The sequence below is a fragment of the Cavia porcellus genome, unplaced genomic scaffold (assembly GCF_034190915.1).
Source record: "Cavia porcellus strain 051 isolate PalLab524CR breed Dunkin Hartley unplaced genomic scaffold, mCavPor4.1 scaffold_16, whole genome shotgun sequence".
Classification (NCBI taxonomy): Eukaryota; Metazoa; Chordata; class Mammalia; order Rodentia; family Caviidae; genus Cavia; species Cavia porcellus.
The window spans coordinates 32627763-32647330 of NW_026947499.1; the positions used below are offsets into that span (position 1 = coordinate 32627763).

Here is a 19568-nt window from a genome sequence, read left to right on the forward strand (position 1 = left end):
TACCCACATCCCCGTCGTCCGGCCCTCCTGGGACCCTTGTACTCCGGAGCTGTCCCTGGCGGGGCTCGGTTACCTGTCGGCCCAACCGACAGGTGTCCAGGTACCGCTAACCACCACGGCTGTAAGCAGGAAGCTGCTCCCAAGAACCAGGACTGACCCGGCGGCGGGGGTTCCCGCCGCGCCCCGCCCCCATAATTCTCGGAACTTCCCTACCAGTCCTCCCTCCCACTCCACCACCCTGGCAATGGCCTCACTCCCCTCCCCCACCCAGGGCCAGCCGGCGGGTTAGGGAGCGTCCACATATTCCCCTCCCGTCTGTGAGCGTGCGTCCGGCCGTTTGTGCGGGCTCAGCACATTGGGCTGATTCGAGGGAAACCCCGCCCATGGCTCCCAGCTGACCAATCGCAGAGGGTGTCACAAGGCGCTGTGCTCCGGGGGCCATCACCATCCTGCGACGATTGGGGGATCCTTAGGCCTCAGTGGTTGTTGCTCCCCAGACCCAGGCCCTGACCACAAGGAAACCTCCGGGTCCTCTGCCTTGGGAGGTGCACGCTGGCCATCCAGGGAGCCCTTGAGGGTCTCGGTCTCTTTAACCACCCCTACCGCTCGCTGGCGTGTCCTCGAGCGGAGGCATGCAGCCCGAAGGGTAGTTTGCAGACGCTCCCTAACTTCGAGGACGCGGCTCCTTTAAGGATGTGGGTATCCGAGGCACCGCCTGCCTGGAGAGGCGCCCCGAGCCCAGGCTTCCCCGGCGGACCCAAGCGGCAGGTGCGCGACAGCGGGACACAGGAAGTGAGGCGAGCACGGCAACACGGACAACACCGCTCGCGGGGTGACGGCTGCGGCTCGAGAGTCAGGCACACAGGGGACAGCCCGGTTCAGGCCCCGCCCCGCCCCGCCCGCTGGGGTCCTGCGCTCGGGGCTGCGCGCGGCGGGCGCGGAGGGAAGTCCCGAGACAAAGGGAGCGCCGCTGCCTCTGCCGCCCCGACGCGCCGGGCCGCGGCCGCCAGGTGAGCCGTCGACGCCAGGGTTCGACGCTCCACTCCCCGCTCCGTACTCAGGTCGGGCCGCAAGGCCACCCCGGTGTGGCCGGACCTGGATTGCAGGCCTCCCATCTCCCGGCCTCCCTCCCGCGGCCTCTTGCCGCCCGCTCGCTGTCGCCGTCTTCCTGTTCGCGGCCCTCGCCTGCCGCCGCTTCGGTAACGGCCCGCAGCCTCTCTCCCTGCCCACAGCCTTCTGCTTTCCCTCCCGCAGTTCTCGGAGCGACCTGGCCCAGCCACGGTCTTCTGGCCAAGTCAGGTGTGGAGCTGGGTTGCGGCCCGCCTCCGATAACTTGGCATCAGATGAGTTTCCCGACGCACCGGGACGCCCTGCCGTAGGTTCTGCTTCGCCCGCAAGATTGCTGAACGGTGATGGGAGCTGGTGGCCGGGAGGCCGGTGAGGCCGCGTTGAGCGGGCCGTGTCACTGTTAGCGTACTTGCTCTCCCTGACTTTGGGTTTTGCCGATCTCCCAGCATAGACTGGTCTGCCAGTTTCTTATTCTTAAGGAAATGTTGGCTTCGTGAGTGGATGTGTTAACTGCCATTTAGAAAATGAATGTAGACCCTAAGTTTATACTCATTTGTTTACGGAAACATCCACTCCCTGGGCTTTTAGGATGGTTGCTTTTGGGCCCTCATCTTCAGGCTTTGAACTTTGGGACTTTGCTTCAGAAATGGCCAGGGAACCAGAGACAGATCCTGTGTTCCCTGGTCTCCAGAGTTAGGGGCGCTTGGGGCATGTGGAAGGACATTTGAATGGAGAGGTGCGCCCAAAGACTTGTGCAGGTGTGTCATGAAGTTAAGATTGGGGGAAATGAGTACCTACAGCTGCTTAAGTAACCAGTAAGTAGCCCGAAGTTCTTACCTCCATCTGTGTCGGGTGCAGCCACACTTGGGCGCCAACCCTGTACAGTGTTTGTGCCTTGCTTGTCTCTGATAATTTAAGAGTTTTTGTCTTTCCTATGTTGAGACATCTAGTAACGCGTTAAAAGTGGCTCTGTTTTGACTTGGGGAAGGCAAATTCGATTTTAAGTGAGACTTGGAGTACCTTTTTCTGTATTGTGATCAGCTGCGTGCTTCTAAGACAACAGAAGCAGGAGCACCTGTCTTGGAAAGCAGAAGGTTGCCAGAAGGGTGCAGGTATGCCCCTGGGGCATTTTGCCTGTTGGTGTGGGTCTCCTGTGCACCCAGTGTAATTTGGCATGCTATGGGACAGAAGATGTAAGCGGCAACCAAGACTTGGGAAGAAGCACTGGCAGATGTCTTTTAGGACCATCCACAGTGTTGTTCACACCTGGGTGACTATAGTTGTCCCTGTAACAGGGACATCTGTGGGCAGCTTGCTTTGTCCTCGAGTGGGAGAGGTGGCCTGTGTTTCTGCCCAGGTTTGTTGGGTACAGTACCAATGGCTTCTCAGTGTCCACAGTGCTGGTCCAGGGTTTCAGGAAGTTTGGATGTCTGATCCTGCCCAGACTTGTTAGGGACCTCCTGGCACTCAAATGGCCCATCTAACCTGAATGTGGCAGCCTGCTTGGCCACCTGCTTCTGCTGGCTGCTCTTGCTGAGAAGAAATAGGGCCATAATAGTGCCCTCTCTGACATGTGCTCAGGGAGCCCACCCCCAGTTTCTGAGGACCCTAAGGATGGAGTTGGGCTTGTCCGTTGAGAACAACAGGCTGAGTGAAAGGTTTGAGAAACTAGCTTATGGAAATAAAGCTGTGACATCTGCTCTCCACTCCAACACCCAAGATCCTCAGGGCCTTCTGCCATTCTGACAAGGCATTGATCCTTCCCTGCCTAGAGCAGTTTTCTTCAGATTTCTCTTGGCTTTGCTCAGTGTTTACTTAACTACCCATAGGATACATCTCAATTGAGAGTGGGCTTCCTGAGCACAGATCACATTGAGTGGCCACTATAGTTGGCCTGTTTGTCGCCAGCAAGAGCAGCCAGCCAAGCCAGCCAAGCCAGCCACAGTGGTACCTGTAACCCCAGTACTCAGTAGGCTGAGGCAGGATGATTGCCTTAAATTCAAGGCTAGCCTGGGCTACATGAGTTAAAAGACAACCTGAAGTACATAAGACCCTATATCTGGAAGCAGAAAAAAAGACTAAACAGCTAGGTATGGTGGCATATACGTATAATCCCAGCACTTGGGAGGCTGAGGCAGGAGGATTGTCACGAGTTCAAGATCAGCCTAAATGTATTACAAAGAGAGACTGTCTCAAAAAAAAAAAAAAAAAAAAAACTTTTTTTAATTTAAAATAAATAGAAGCAGACTGCTGTCCTATGTATGGTAGTGTCTGGCTCTTCCTATCTTACAAGCCACCAGGGGCAGTAACTTGTATCTTCTACTTGGAAAAATTGTGCCCTGATCCTAGCTTCCTGAAAGAGTAAATATTCCAGACAAGTGGCTTGGTGTGAGGGCCTTTGTGGCCATACTTATTCTGGGTCAGTGATCTTGAACCTTCTGGAGCTTTCAATAACAAACAGCCAACTGTGCCACACATACCAAAGGATTGCCACCATTGTCCTAGGTAGTCTTGTTTCATTGTTTGGAGAGGTGTGGACCCATCAGGGCGCTGGACTCCTATGGTGGTTAAGGACAGTTCTGCTTTAGGTCTGAGCCCAGTGTGTATATGTTGGACTTACTCTTGAAGCTAGATAAGGTAGTAGCCATCACTTAGCTCCAGGCTCAGGTGCTAGAGTTGTATGGGCTCTTATGTCCCAGCCTTGCCCTGATAGCCCATGCTGTTGACTTACATTCTCTTTCTTACGAGGACCTGAATACACGTGACTGCTGAAAAAGTCTGTGCTCATTTGGTGATTTGTAGTGGCTTCTGATAGCAATCCCATCCACCCTCTTCCACTTTAATTATTTGGTAAAAGATTTGTCAGAAGACCCCAGTGCATGACCCTACTCATATTCTTAATACAGTAGGACAAAGGAGTCCCAGCACTGTGAGCCACCCTTGTTCCCTTGTGGAGCACACTGAGAGCAGCTGTGCTCCAAGATAAGAAGGTCTACCCGGCTTGTCACCTAGCCTGGCAAATGAAGTTTATGGTTGGTGCTTTTTGGTTGGAGAGGTAGGAAAATTTAGTGGGGTTTGTGAAGGGTGTGGTTTGGTTGGTATGGTAGTTATGGCTCTAGGAGGGGAAGGAGGCCAGCCAAAGGTTTCAGCAAGAACACGGCCTTTCCTTTCAGAGTCAGAGAGCTGGAAGGTTCTTAGTTGAGGCTCTGCCTCAGGATGGAAGATTCGGTAATCCTTCTTGCATGGAAGTGTGCCATCCCACGGAAAAAGAGGGATTCTGGGGCAAGGCCCCATGGATGTGTTGAAACTGGACCTGTGGACAGGATATACCTTTGAGCTGGAGAATGAACCAGGCTAGTGCTGGTCTTCTAAGAGATTAGTGCCACCAAACTCATCACAGCCCCATATTTATGTTATCAGAGGCATTAAGTTCTGCTCCCATGTCGGACCTTTTCCCACAGGAAATGTGTCACCTACAACCCTCAGTGTGAGCCACCTCAAAGAAATGTCCCTCTTCTTGTGAGAGCCTATCTTGATGTTTAGGTATTTGTCTGCAAATGACTGGTACCTAGTGGGTTATAGTCAGGGTACCATTGAGTTGTGGGCACAGTGCTGGCATCATGGCCTTGGGTGAAACTGCTCCTTTACCCACAGCAGTAGGGGTCTTGAGGGTCTCATCCAGGTCTGTTGAGATGGCCCTGACCAGAAGCTTGAGCAGCCTCTTGCCAGATACAGTGCAGACCTGGACATGAGCTTTACCCATTCTCTTTTTTTTTTTTTTCCTCTGTTGTCCTCAAGAATAATAGTTGTCTTCCTGGCTAGGCACAAATCTTTAAGGGAAGGGCTCTGCTACCTATACACACACATTCCAGATGCACCAGGAAAGTTATAACCCATCTTTGCACTCGAGCTCTCAGGCTTCCTTCCCTGAAACTCTTGAGGGTAGGGTGCTGTCCCTGTCACACTGCCTCACTATGTTTCTCAGGAAATGCAGTCTGGCCTCCAGTCTGTCTCCTTAATGTGAAATGCAGGGCACAGTCTACTGGATTGATTGAACCTGGCTCACCTGCTTTTTGGAAATAACTACATACCCTAGCCATTATGTGCAGGACAGTAGAACAGAGATTTACTTTTTTAACCCACACTGTGCTCTTGTCTGTTCCAGGGACTTTGAATATGTCGGGGATCGCCCTCAGCAGACTTGCCCAGGAGAGAAAAGCTTGGAGGAAAGATCACCCATTTGTAAGGAGACCTCTCTTTCTTTGCCACTGAGGGGGTAGCTCACAACCAGCTCCGTGGTCCCTGCTGTGGCCTGTAGCCATTGGGCAGAGGTTTGCAGACCCATTCTCTGAGCTTCTTTCAGGTCCACAGTGCTAATAACGCTTCTGTGACTTTTCTTTCAGGGCTTTGTGGCTGTCCCTACCAAGAATCCCGACGGCACAATGAACCTGATGAACTGGGAGTGCGCCATCCCAGGGAAAAAGGGGGTAAGCCGGCTCTGCTGCACCTGCATAGCACTCCAGCAGGATGAGGCTCAGGTTTAGATGTTGTGGTGGCTGTGATCATACCATCAGGCTTACCATTTGCCAGGTCACGTTCTAGACTTAGATCAGAAGGAAGCAACTACAGCCAGATAGGACTGAGCTATAGCAGGTGGCACGGGCTACATTCTGGTGGGTTTTGGGCATTGAGTTGGAGCACAGGACTGGGGTCCTTGGGAGGAGCTCCTGCTGTTCTCACTGGAGCCTGGGGTTCTGCCCTGTACTTCTGGATGTGGTAAGGTATAGAAACCCTAGTGACACAGTGAGCCAGTCAGTGTTTTTGGGAAGCCAGGGACATGTGTGAAGCCTCAGTATTTCCCTTTTAGCCCATCTGAGTGCTGAACCAGTTGTGTGCGCTTATTGTCCAGCACACGAGGCAAGTGAGGGTCTCCAGAGATTCTGAGGTGTTGGGACTATTCCTGGAGCCTCATTGCATCCATTTCATCCCATTTTGAGGGTAATGAGCCCAATCTTGGTTCTTCTTCCTCTGAGCAAAGCATCCTCTTAGTAGGCCTTTGACCTTGGCTGAGCAGGTGGAGGTTGGGTTTGTACACACATGTATGGGGCTCTGTTGAACACAGTGCAGATCTCCAGCCATTGCCTTTTCAGATGGGCGGATGCTCTCTGAGGGGTAAAGGGGGTGGGATGAGGTGTCAGGATGTGGAATAGCACTAGTCCCTGTCCAGGTGGGCTCTAAGGTAGAATGGAATGAGCAGTTTTCTGAATCTGAATGACAGGTTATGGATCATGGCCATTTGAGAGTCTTGGAGCCCCACATCTTCTCTGAAATCCAGCTCTTGCCTCTATTCCTTTCCAAGGAGAGTGCTCTTTCTAGCTCTCCATGGATCCAACAAAGTCCCCTTGGTAGCTACAGTACAGATTTTGGAGCAAGTCCGTATCTGTTGAGCTTCTGGCCCCAGGGGCGGGCAGTCTTGTGTATTATGGAGACCAGCCTCTCCCTTCTGGGCCTGCCTATGGTAGGCAAGCCACACCTAACCACAATTTACCTCCCCCACAGACTCCCTGGGAAGGAGGCTTATTCAAGCTGCGGATGCTTTTCAAAGATGATTATCCATCCTCACCACCAAAATGTAAGTTCCTACAGGGACCCACAGTCCTCTTCAGAGAGTTCCAGAGCCTTGGGTGGTACAGTGGTATTGGTATGGAGATAAAGGCAGCTCTGGTTGGATGTGGCTCTGATTAGTGTGCAGGCTGTAGATAGGCATCTGTTTCCATTCATGGGGTTGGGAAGGGTATATATTTGGTTTAATCTCTGATCCTAGTTAATGGTGGGAAGGTCCTGGGCCCAGAGCACCTGAACCCTTCATGGCTAACTTTGAGGATCTGCATGTGGTGCCCATGAGTGTCTCAGTCCTAGTGGGGACAGGCTTGCAGAAAAAGCAGACTCATACTCTCTTCCTGATGGTTGCATGTGTATAGCAAGAGCAGGTTCAATCTCCCGCAACAACCAGCCCTGCTGCTACTTACTTGTTGTCTCTTACCATTCATACCCAGCTGTGGCTATGCTTGTAGCTGGAGGGATGCACATTCAATCTACAGGTCAGGGAAAGGCTGATCCATGTTTAAAACGGGCTATAGCAAAATTATCTCAGTGCAGTTTAGCACATCTCAGGAGCAAAGGGCTCCTCAGCTCCCCAACTCAGTGGCTGGAAACCAAAACACTATCCTCAGTCACTCACAAAATCATGTCCACCATACGAAGAAGAACGTTACACAGTGGAGTAAATATTGAGTATGAACTTTCCCTGGGCTAATCTGTAATTCAAGTAGTATTTTCTATTGTAACGGTTCTGTCAATGCTTAAAATTAACAGGTACTCTAAGCACAGATTTGTTTCATTGTGCATTGTTGGCTGCCTTAAATCTTTGTGGTGCTTATTATTTCTTAATGATCTCTTAATTAGAAAAATTTATGAACAAGGTAGATATAACTGTTTTAATCACTTCCCTTCAACATTGTGATGCAGCCATGCAAGAAAAAGAAATTACCTAGGTCAGTAGACATGGTTGCACTCTAGGAAGCCAAGGCAGGAGGATTACACATTTGAGCCTAGCCTGGGCGAAATAGCAAAACCTTGTCTAGAATAAAAAGTAAAAAGAGCTGGGGATGTCATAACTATGTGAAAACCATAAGTTCAGTCTCCAGCACCGCAAAAAAGAAAAAAGTCCTAAGAGACCCTGAAAGGGGGGCCAAACTTCTGACTGCTTGTAAAGGTCACTACAGAAAAGGTTAATGTGTAGAGTAGAAGGCAACAAATGAGAAGTTTAAGCCATTTATTTATTTGGGTTTAGTTTTCGTGTGTTGTTGTGGTTTTTGTTTTTTAAGACAGGGTCTAAGTATGTAGTCCACAGTGATCCTGAACTTAACTATGAACAGGCTGGCTTCTAGGGAAATCCTCCTGCCTTAGTTTCCCCAATCTGGGGTTACAGGCACGTGCCACCATGCCCAGCTATGTGTTTTTTGGTTTTGTGTTTTGTTTTGTTTTTAATAGTCTCATTAGATATTTGAAGCTGGCCTTGAACTCACTGGGTAGCTCAGGCTAGCCTTGAATTTGTAGGGTTCTTCCTGCCTCAGCCTAGATGCCACGGTTACAGACATGTGTTACCATGCCTGGCTCTAATTAAACTACTTAGATGCACTGAAATGTATCCCATAAAAGATAATACTGGACCTCTACACTGGGAACTAGTATTTGTTTCTGAGGTAAACCAGGAGGACACAGACGGGTGGCAGACTGGAGGGCATAACATGGGGAAGACATTCCTCCCTGAAGTGGTCTGTACCAGTCATTGGATCCCAGTCAGAGTCCAGCAGGCTCTAAAATACATGTAGATAGCAAAGGACAAGAACATTTGGCATCCTTGGAGCCCTTGAGGGTTTTAACACAGGCTGAAGCTCAATGTAAGGAGTGTCCACGCTCATTGGTGGTGTGGCTCAGTGTCACACATCAGATATCAAGACCTGTCCTGTGCACAGAGCTTGAGATACTGGAATTGGATGGGAGAGCAGACTCACAGAGGACAGTGGACAGTCCAGAAAGACCACATGTGCATGAGCTTGGTGTGTGACAGGGCCTGCCCCACAAGGAAGGCAAGTGGAAGGAGCGGGTGCTGCACTTCATGATGGGCAAAGCTACAAGTACATGTGGCACCCGTCGGGAGGGAGATGTAGGGTCTGCAGAGGAAGGGGCAGGGAGTATTCAGGAATTGGAGCCAGCATGGACTCGCCAGGAAAGCAGAAGTGCTGGCCATGCAGGAACTATCCACTGGATCCTTTAAAGTTAAGGCTGTCCTCATCAAAAGACACCAGTGCAGACAGAATGAGTCATGGAGACAAGAGGAGTGTATATCTCTTGCTGCTTCCAGTATGTCAAGGGTTCCTGGGTGTCACAAAGAAGAAAGCAAACAACCATGCGATTGTTAATAGGCCCTCACAAAGGAAGCTGTCCAGCTGTCAGCCCACACCAGGGAGGACAGCTGACTCTATCACCAGAGTAGAGGATGTACCTGTATGGAATGCCAGTGTCCTCAACAGGACAGATGTGGCCCAAATGCCAGACATGGGAGCACTCAGGCAGTCACTCACTGGAGAGCATAAGTCCTTTTGAAAGACTTATCTGCCCTGAGTAAGGAAGCTTAACTTCCACAGTTCCACTCTGGGAAACACCCAGTTGAAACATATGTTTGTATGTATCTACCAAGTGAGGACAAGAAAACCATAGCAGCCCCATTGATAACTGTCAAAATAGTCCATATATGCATTAATAATAGCACATGGTAGAGCTGCAGTGATAGCGAAGGGTCTGCAAGGATATAGCACAAGCAAATCTCTCATGTTTGACCCTAAGTGTGCAGACTGAGGATATTGGTGCCCTTTGTGTTCCTTTTGTGCAGTTTACAACAGGCCTTGCTGAGGAGTGAAGTCAAGAGGTCAGGCAGCACCTGCTGCATTTGAAGGGAAGCCAGCAAATCACCCAAAGCAGGCTGGCATCTGTGATGTGTACTTTTTTTTATGTACATTCTTTTTTTTTTTTTTTTTTTTTTTTGTCTTTTTCCTTTTTATCGGTACCGGGGATCGAACTCACAACTGCCTGCTTGCAAGGCAAGTGCTTATGCCGCTGAGCTAAATCCCCAGCCCCTGTACATTCTTTTCTTATTGGCCTAAGAAACAAAATTGGCAGATCAGATTAAAATTAGGCACTTGCATTCACCAAAAGACACTGAAAAGCAATGTGGTAGGAAAGGATGTTTACAAGACACAACCAAGGAGGATTTGAGATATGAAGAGCTTTTACTAGCCACAAGAGATGTGAAAAAGAATGAATGGCAGTGGAGGGACTGTCCACCTTGGTGGTCCCCAGAGAGATGCAAATGAGGACTCAAGAGACCAGGTTCAGCAGTGTGTGGGGCAGCATGAGAAACACAGCCACATCTACTGGGCTTTGTATGATGCCCTCAGCCCATCACACACAGACACATAAGAGTTTGTATCTAGGAGCCTTCACTGCAGCCCTGCCTAGAGTTACGCCACAGTGCTCTTGTCTGTGGCCTCAAGACCTTGTGCAAAACAAGGAATGCTCTGTTACAGCACTAGAATTCAGCTTCAGGTGTCAAAAGTTGGGATGGTGAACAATGGCAAGAGGGCATCTTCTTCATTGACACTAATGGCATGTCCTATTAATGTAGCAAGGTGGGCTACACTTGTACTTTTCTAAGTATTTGAACAACATTTGGAAATAAAGAGGAAGAAGTTACCCAGATAAAAGATGAGGCATACCATGAAGTATCAGCTGGAGGAAAGTCCTGAATGGGACTGTGATAGCAGAGTTTTTTGTTTGTTTGTTTGGTTGGTTTTTGTTTTTGTTTTTGCTGTTTTATAAAGAAGAGACATGGGTCTCTGGAAGCCCACATTGTTATGAAACAAAAGCCAGGCAGTGAAGGCCTTCAGGATGTCCACCCTGATGTGTTCCTTGAACCTGTCCTACTGTACTATGGCTCTTCCCTCACATCTTCCTTGAATCCAGCCAGCTAGAGAAGCACATAGGGAAAGCCATAAGCTAAGTTGACCTGGATATTATTCTGACAGTGATGCTGATTTGACCCTGGTCTTCTGTGTCCTTTGGAAGAAGTATGCTTGCTCTTCTGGTCCCCCCAGGCATAGTTGCTTCTGAAGGAACCTTGCTGTGAGTAGGAAGCAGCATAGAAGTGGGGGTTAGCCTCCAACCACATCCTTCCTTCCTGGTCCTTCAGGTAAATTTGAGCCACCACTCTTCCACCCGAATGTGTACCCCTCAGGCACAGTGTGCCTGTCCATCCTGGAGGAGGACAAAGACTGGAGGCCAGCCATTACGATCAAACAGGTAAGAGGAGCTGGCCCCTCCCTGCCTGTGGTCCATCCACTACCCTGGCCTTTCCTCAAGGCTGAGGCCATGTGACCAGCCACTGAGTCCCACACGTGTTGTGCTATGTTTGTTTCTGATTTTTTTTACGCAGATCTTATTAGGAATACAGGAACTTCTAAATGAACCAAATATCCAAGACCCAGCTCAAGCAGAGGCCTACACGATCTACTGGTTAGTATTGTATTGACTCTGTCCTGCTGGGCACAACCCCCTCCTTGGAAGTGCAGATAGGTACCCATCAGAGGCCACCTGGAGTGTAGTAGCCCAGGAGAGGAGATCCAAGTCAAACAGTGGAGGAAGATTTGGGGAAGCCATGTGAAGTGCCTAGAGAGGCATAGAGGACAGCATCATATCGGGTCCAAAGCCTGTGGTAAGCAAGAATGGGTGACGAGATAGAGATCAGTGACCTGGCTCTCCAGGGCTGCTTTCCCACTGGTGAGGTACAACCAGCTCAGAAGGAAAGCCCCTAGGTCCAGATGCTATAGTGGGCTTGTCCCAGGGCCTCGAGAAAAGCTGCGTCGAGGTCGTGGCTTAGGTCCTGGAGGAGTACAGCATAGGGTTTCTGAGAACAAAGCCTCCAGGTGCCCAAAGGGATTAAAAGGATCTGGTGAGGACCTTGAGAGAGGGTTGTCAAAGGAGTGTTCCTCCCTCTACTTACCCAGCCCAGACACTGCAAGGGTGACCACACTCAGCCAGTCCAGTTTCTGGGACCCCTGGAGTGTGGCTTCCATCCACCTTGCTGTCCTGTGGCTGCACAAGCTCAGCCCGCCCTAGCCCATCATGCAGGATGCTAGGGTTTTCACCAAGTTGCCACAGCTGTGGCCTGCACACTGAGGGCAGAAAATACCATGCTGCACAGACCAAGTGGCCTTGAAGCAAGTGTACCCTGTGCATCCTTGGAGCCTTGTTGCTGTACAGCTCATGTGATGGATTTGGCCTCCCCCAGTCACACGAAAGCCTGTTCTCAGCCCAGACTTGGCATTCCCACATTACCTGGGCTTGTTGCTACTGCCTTGCTTACCTTTTTTGTTTGCTTTTGGGGGTTTTTTTGTGGGGTGAGGTGTCTGTATTTTGTTTGTTTTGGTTGGTTGTTTGTTGGGGGTTTTCATTTTTTGTCAGTAGTAGGAATTAAACCCAGTGCCTTTACACAGGGCTACAGTCCCTCCCACTCTACCCCATTGTTTAGGCAGGGTATCACTAAGTTGCCTAGGTTAGGCTCAAATTGGTGATCCTCCTGCCTCAGCCTTTCAGAGTGTAGGGGATTACAGGCACTACCACATTTGACTTGTGTATTTTTTTTCCCCTGAGCAGTCATTGTCTCTGACAAACATCCATTTCAGAAGCACCTTTTATAAAGTGTATTTGGAAGTCTCAGGTCCCTTTCTCCTTAGTTTCCAGGCCTGCCTTGGCAGGCATCTTGTCGTGGGGACCCTTATGTGGTAAACAGCAAGGTTTGGGTGAGGCCCTGGGTCAGTACTGCCCATGCACATTAACACATCCAGCCCGTCAGTCCTTGGTTGATGGGCACTGGGCCCTGCCAGCTTGACCCAGACAACAGACCCATCATCTGCATAGTGATCCCTTTTTTCCCCATCCCTGGGAGTTTCTGCAAATCCTGGAGCATGAGCAGCATGTACTCTGGTAGGCATAGCACTGAGGCAAAAACACAGGGCTTGGAGAGCCCAGCCTGTCTCTCAATATAGTGAAAGCTCACAGACAAGCTGCAGCTGGCACAACACAGCATCACCCTGCATAAGTGGTCTCTAGGACCTTTGCCCCAAGAAGAATAGTTCTGTAAAACATCATTGTGTTCCCTGGTCCTTGAGGCCCCACTGTTCACTGGTGAGAGTCTGTTGTTCTCAGATACAGCATCAGTTGGCCAGTGTCACCCAAGTCTGGCCAGTGCAGGCTGAGTTCTAAGCCCTAGCTTCTTCCCAGGTCCTGGCCAAAAGTTCATGTCTGTTTGTGGAAATGGGAAGCAAAAACTTAAACACTGAAGCTGGGCATGGTAGTAGACACCTATAACCTCAGCACTTGAAAGACTGATGACAGGTTTAAGCCCAGAATGGGCAACATAGCAACACCCTATCTCAAAATGTAAAAACTCCAGAAAGCAAACTCCTTGGCACTAGGTTTTTCCTGGTTGGGTGGTTTATGTGTGTTTGTTTTGTTTTGTTGGGGGGTGGTTTATTTGGATTTTGAAACAAGGTCTTGGTCTATAACCCAGCCTAGCATCAAAACTGCAGTCTTCCTGCCTCTTCCTCAAGTAATAGAATTACAGGTGTGCAGCACCACAGGCTTCTCCACAACTTTTAATGCTGCCTGAATCTCTGTGGTTAATCTAGACCCATTGGACCACTCAGGAAGCCAAGGCAGGGGGTACTTGAGCCCGGGAGCTCACTGTTATGCCAATCCAGTGTCCATCCTAAGCCCCTGTGAATAGCCATTGTGGTTCAGTCTGGGCAGCAAGCCAGACCCCATTGCCTTAGTAAGAAAAAAGACTGGAAATGGACTTTGTATATGACTGCCATGAGCAGCCTGGGTCCACATGCACAGTTGTCAGGGTGACCATGAAACCTCCCACTTGCTGTCATAGTGGCCATCCTGGGCTTCTGGCATGTGCCTTACTGCTTCTGGCTTTCTGGCTTATCCCTGTGGTTTAGGCTTTGCTCTGCACCTTCCTGGACCCCTCAGCTCTCAGCCCCAGGTGACTTTCTAGGCATGGGCCTCTCCAGGGACTCAGTACATATCCCTGCAGCCCTTTCTAACCTCTTTTTTTTCTTTTGACCTCCTCAGCCAAAACAGAGTGGAATATGAGAAAAGGGTTCGAGCACAAGCCAAGAAGTTTGCACCCTCGTAAGCAGCGGCCCTGTGGCTCTGCAGAAAGGAAGGGATTGGTTTGGCAAGAACTCGTTTACACCTTTTGCAAATCTAGAGTCGCTCATACGGTCACTAGTCGCCTGGGAGGGCTGGGCGGGCGCCATCTCCATTCCCGCCACTGGCATACAGTTTTCATCCGCTGAATCACCCCGTTTTCATACAGGGTCTCTTCCTTCAGTCTTTTGTATTTTTGATTGTTATGTAAAACTTGCTTTTATTTTAATATTGATGTCAGTATTTCAACTGCTGTAAAATTATAAACTTTTATACTTGGGTAAGTCCCCTAGGAGCTAGTCCTATGCTCTCGGAGGCAGGCATGCTTCCCACCGCTCAGAGCTGTCTGTAGCCTCTAGCTGGCTGTACGAGAAGAAAATCACTTGCCCCTCCTGCCCCTCATACAGTCTCCTCAAAACCTGGGCTGTGTTGCTTATGAGCCTCAGATCCAAAGTCAGCTAGTGTCTCAATTCTGCATCACTTCCTTTGTGTTTATATGGCGTTTTGTCTGTGTTGCTGTTTAGAGTAAATAAACTGTTTATATAAAGGTTTTGGTTGCATTATCGTCATTAAAGTGTGAGGAAAGGTGCCTCAGTGAGCCCGACTTTCCTGGTGGGCCACAGCCCAGGACTCAGGACCAGTGGCTATGAGCTCTTTTAGTCTCCATTCTGGGATGCACCAGGTCCCACATGGTTGTATCTTGTGCTGGTTCTTTGTAAATAGGACTGTGTACAAAAGTGTGTATCCAAGGTGTTGCTCTTCCTACCTCTGGATTCCTGGCATATAGAGGACTAGGCAGAGTACAACCCTAGTGAGTCACAGTTGGAATCCAGACCATAAAACATGGAGGTCACCCAGCGCCTGTGAATGGGTATTCATTGACACCAGAGAAAACACAGCAACTAAGACTGACAAGGCTGAGGCCAAAAGAGATCCACAGACAGCAGCAGATGTCAGCCCTCCTTCCGGGTGGCTGCACTATGGATGCTGCAGTTACTTGCTTTCCCAGGAAGTGACTGTCTTCAGCTCTTTGTGTGCCCCACCTAGGCAGCAAGCTTTTTGCCAGGGTGGCAAAAAGCAGTTGCCTTCTTCAGCTGCCAGACTTCGAGGCAGCTATCGGACAGGGTCAGACAGCCTGAGGGGCTCTTGACCTGGGTGATGATGTGATACAGATGCCTTGAGGCACCACTGTCCATGCACTTCTTACCATCCGGTGTGGCTGGGTCTCTAGTGGTGTTGCCTTGAGCCTATGCAGGCCAGCTGGATAGCTGTCCTCTCTGGGCTGAGTGGCCCCTGTCCCTCATCTATGAGCACAGTTCCCACCAGGTTGTTCCTAAGACCAAATTCCTGCTGTAGGAATTGGTTACTTGTGGCTGCAGGAGTGAGCTGCTGCAATTGGGGACCTGTCTGACTCTGGGAGGTTGGGGCCACACACCTAGTTGGCAGCAATGGGCAGAGTCATGTTCATACTTAACTCTGTCCTGGCAGATGGCTGGGCTTTTCAGTGGACAGTTGCAATTTGTTTATCCACAGAGCGGCCTTTCTTGAGGAATTCGGCCAGCTTGTGTATTTGTGTATTCGGCCAGCCTGCGCCCAGAATGTCTTCTTTTATAATGATTGACTACATTTAGTAATAGTTACACATGTATATGGTTACTATATGGAAATTCAATATATTTTATAGTTAAAATATTCTAAAGTAATTGATGTTTCTAGCAAATTGTAGTGACTGTTCATCAGCTATGAACTCCTGTACCACAGTCCTGGGCTTAACAAAGATGTGAATCGTGTAACCTGAGACATGAAATGTGATCATCTTGTGTTTAACCTGAGGGAGGAGGGTGCTCCCAGCATGAGGCCTCATAACAATAAGAAACTGTGGGCAACAGATTAACCACTGTATCTAAAAATCCTCAAATTAAAACATTTCCGCAAATGTCAGCCCTTGGGTTGTGTCCTTTCCTCTCCTATCCCCTCTCTTTCCCCTGCGGTGAAGAATAGGGAGCCCACTCAATACCAAGGAGGCGTCTTACCTGGCTTCCCTCATAGTTCTGTTCTGAACCTGTGGCTCCTGCCCAGGGGATCCTCTATAGTACCCAGCTTCAAGCATGAGCCCTTACTGGAAGTGGGAATGCTGTCTGCCAGCCAAGGTGGGATCCCCCAGTCTCCAGGTCTTAGCACCCAGGATTTGGGACCTGCCTGGAGGAAGCTGACTACAGGCAGTACAGAAGTGGGCCTGTTCTCCCATCTCCCTAGGCACCTGCTTCTTGGGGCTAACAAGACCATGAGAAGCAAGACTTGGCCACAGCACAGAGTTGTTGTCCAAGGCCTGACTGACTGGAACCTGCTGTTGGGCCCCCTCACCTCACCTTCCTGAACTGTCTAGAGGCCAGCCCAGGCTACCTGGGCACCATCAGCCTGAGGCTCTCCAGTCACCCCTGGATCTGCTAATAGCAAGCCACCAGCCTGTTGCCAGGGTGGTGAATTGCCAGATTGGAGGGCTTAGCACTGACTTGGACCTACTGGAGCCTATCTGAGTCAGTTCAGCAGAGGGGCCCAACGAGCCCTAGGCTTGGGGACAGCTCACCTAATACCAACCCTGTTGACCCAAATTAGGGGTGAGGGCTGGCTTTCCACTTCAGCAATACATGAGATTTCTGGAGGCCTCAGATAACTCCCCACCTCTATGGGGAAGCCAGTTTCCTGGCTTAGGCAGTAGTGTACCATCATCCTACCCGTTTCTTGGCCTGACCCAGTCTTGGATTTGCCCTGAGGCCACCATGTCCGAGCTCTTAGGAGGAGGTGAGTATAAGCAAGTAGCACAAAAACTAAGGGTGCATGGCTGGGTTTGTCTTCCCTGGGCCTCAGCACTTTCAGGCCAAACCTATGTTCTTTCTCCAGGAAAGGGAGGAAGACAAATTGCCAACCCCAAGGGAATCCTGCCTGTGAGGAAAAAATCAGGCCCCAGATCCAAGACAAGGGCACTTCCATCCCCAGAATCTGCACAAAAAGGTGGGGATAGAGGGGCTGGATACATAAACCATATCCAACCCATGGGTCTAGGGATCTTCTGATGGATCACTTGACCTCTTACCCCACAGACCTCTGATAAAGGGGTGACTTGAGTGTGTACTTTTGCTAGAAAGGGGCTCTGGTACACCCATTTAGCAGAGCTGATGGGGAGGCCAGAGAGATCAGGGGTCTCTGCACTCACAGGGGTTCTCTGCTTCCCCAAGCTCCTAGATGGGCTTTGTCCCACCAGTGGCCTCTCTCTTGCCCTTCACAGGCCCTATCCTGGGCCTCCTATACATCCCTATACCTAGGGCCCCTCAGAACCAACAACAGACTCAAAATAGCACCAAGATTGAGCTGATACACCCATCAGTGTGGTGGCAAGAGGTTCCCAAACTGCAGGTGGACACTCAGGTGATTACAACCCAGAATCTAGTGTCTCAAGCAAGAAGCCATTCCCAGAACAGACCCTTCCTCTTGAAGCCACTTTGTGCTGGCAGGCATATAGGTTCTTACAATACTCAGAGTCCTCATTGGCCACAGAGTGGAGCTTGCCCCTAAAGGCTGTGCCTGCAATTGCGCAGGCAGCCACGAGGGGCTTGGTGCTTTGCACAGAACAAGCACATGTCGGCTGCCATGGAGCTTGGCGTCCAGAGCCTGGTGCTTCTAGGCCCTAATGAGAAAGTCACAATCCCCGCCTGCCAGACCCTTTCCAGCTTGGAGTCCTTGAGTATGCACACAGTTGGCCCTGAAAAGTGTTTTTTCTCCATGTTCACAGTTAGTCCTGGCCTTCCTGTGGTCCCTGTACATTCACTCCATCTAGGAAGATTGCCCTATGTTACAGATACCTGCTGAGAAATGTCCTGGCCCTATGCTGGTCCCTTACTCCAAATGACAGCAGCTGTCCATTGGTTCAGGCCAGTGAGATCAAGAACCTCCTCTGAGCAAGGTCTGGGGCCCAGGTACCATGAAGAGGTAGCCTGCCCTCTTGGCCACTGCCAGGATCACAAACAATATGAGCTTCCACCCCAAAAAAGAGGGCAGGAAACTACCTCTTGGAAAAGCCAGAGGTCTCACCCCACTAATGGGGAGGACTTCAGTGGACACTGACTTGCTACAAACTGAGACTGGCTTACTTAGTCTCCCCAAGAGCCCAAGGGATGCAACTATTATCTTCCCTTTACAGACAAGAGAAACTGAGGCACCAGGCACCAGAGTAATGTGTTTGGCAGAAGCAAATGGTGCTGGGTTTTCACCCAGGTCAGCCTGACTTCAGTCTCAGAACAAGCAGGGAAGAATGAAGAAAGGGATTAACCACCCTCAAACATCTGTTGGGGGAAGAGCCCTATGAATTATCCTATCCCAGGAAAACTCAACCACAGGACTGGCTTTGGGTTGCAGCCTGTTGCTGTGTTGCTTCAGACAGGTCTGGATCAGTTTTCCCACCTGTTAAATAGCAGTGAGGGTCTCCAAGGGGCCAATCAGTCCCAAAGTCACAGAGTTAGTCTTGGGGGCTGGAGCACCACCCCGTGAAAGCCTGGCAACTGCCCCCCCCATTTCCTGTTTACAACAGCTGCAGACTCATCTCTTCACCCCAAAGCCATTACGATCACCATGGCAACCAGACTGCGTTTGTTCCAACAGGTTGTCAGAACCTGATGCAAGACTGCTGAGTTGGGGGCTCAGCTCAGATCCCAGGAGAGAGGTCAGCTGCCCCTGTGCCAGCTCCCATTGCCTTCAGTGAGACAGGTGGAGACAGAGGGTCCAGGCCCACTCCCCTGCTTATCTGACATACCTGTCCTAAGCAGAATACATTTCCTGAGCTTTCCCCACAAGGCCCCCATTTTCCTGGCTAAATTGGGTCAGGATGGAGGTACGCAAGGAGAACACATCCCATGGTCCTACCTCCCTCACTCTGCCATCCTGTGCAGTCTCCTATCCCCTGCAGACAGGCTCGGGATAGATAGGAGTTGGAATCCACAGCTCTAGACAGGTGGCAATGTCATCTATCCTGGGGCAAGGGGAGAAGCCCTGTGTCCCAAGCTTGGGAACAGTGTCTAGGCTGTTCCCTCCTGGGCTCCCTCTCAGTACCCAGCAATAAAGACGGGGACAGCTGTACACAGTGATCTTCAGACAGGCCTTTGTTCTGGAAGCTGGCAACAGCCTTCCAGAGGGAACTGTCCTTGCCTCTCAGCTAAACTGAGAGGGCACCTGCCCTTCCTCTGCCTCTCTGCTCATTACAGGGCTGAGGTCCCACTGTTTAGGACCCACCCTCTGGAATAAAACCTTCTCCAAATCTAAGTTACAGTATCCAGCAGAAGCAGAGCTGCACCTAGGCGCCTACTGTGCCTCTCCAACAACCCCCAGCATCCCAGCAGCTCCGAGACAGGCATCTTTTCAGAGACCAGAAGACCAACAGATGTTGTTTAACAAACCTTCCAAATTGCCTAGAATGGTGGAGAACATCTATACTGTAATCCCATCACTTGGAAGGCTGAAGCAGAAGGATTGCAAAGGCCGGGGGTGTAGTTCAGTGTGATGAAGGTCCTGAGTTCAACCCTAATACCGCAAAAACAAAAACAAAAAAGTCTTCCAGGTGACTATGGTACAGCTTATTTGAGAGCAGATGCGAAGAAAGCTGAGGATGGGAT

The 19568-nt window shown here is 50.3% G+C and overlaps 1 protein-coding gene across 2 annotated transcripts; it reads left to right on the forward strand.

Annotated features, from left to right (window-relative positions):
* Nucleotides 1–853: 853 nt before the first annotated feature.
* Ube2i (ubiquitin conjugating enzyme E2 I) lies at nucleotides 854–14452 on the forward strand. 2 transcript variants are annotated; one of them, XM_003478438.5, is made up of 7 exons: nucleotides 854–1010; nucleotides 5234–5310; nucleotides 5472–5555; nucleotides 6628–6700; nucleotides 10880–10989; nucleotides 11123–11202; nucleotides 13828–14452. In XM_003478438.5, exons 2-7 carry the CDS (start codon nucleotides 5245–5247, stop codon nucleotides 13889–13891), a joined length of 477 nt encoding a protein of 158 aa, XP_003478486.1. In that variant the 5' UTR covers nucleotides 854–1010; nucleotides 5234–5244; the 3' UTR covers nucleotides 13892–14452. The 2 variants fall into 2 exon arrangements, with proteins under 2 accessions (XP_003478486.1, XP_005007427.1); XM_005007370.3 differs by lacking the exon at nucleotides 854–1010 and adding an exon at nucleotides 1017–1199.
* Nucleotides 14453–19568: the final 5116 nt, after the last annotated feature.

Bases quoted from the DNA above. Each gene is read 5' to 3' on its own strand.
- Ube2i (XM_003478438.5), top strand. From the start codon at position 5,245: ATGTCGGGGATCGCCCTCAGCAGACTTGCCCAGGAGAGAAAAGCTTGG. The intron at 5,311-5,471 runs GTAAGGAGACCT...CTTTTCTTTCAG, and splicing joins GGAGGAAAGATCACCCATTT to GGCTTTGTGGCTGTCCCTAC. The intron at 5,556-6,627 runs GTAAGCCGGCTC...CCTCCCCCACAG, and splicing joins CCATCCCAGGGAAAAAGGGG to ACTCCCTGGGAAGGAGGCTT.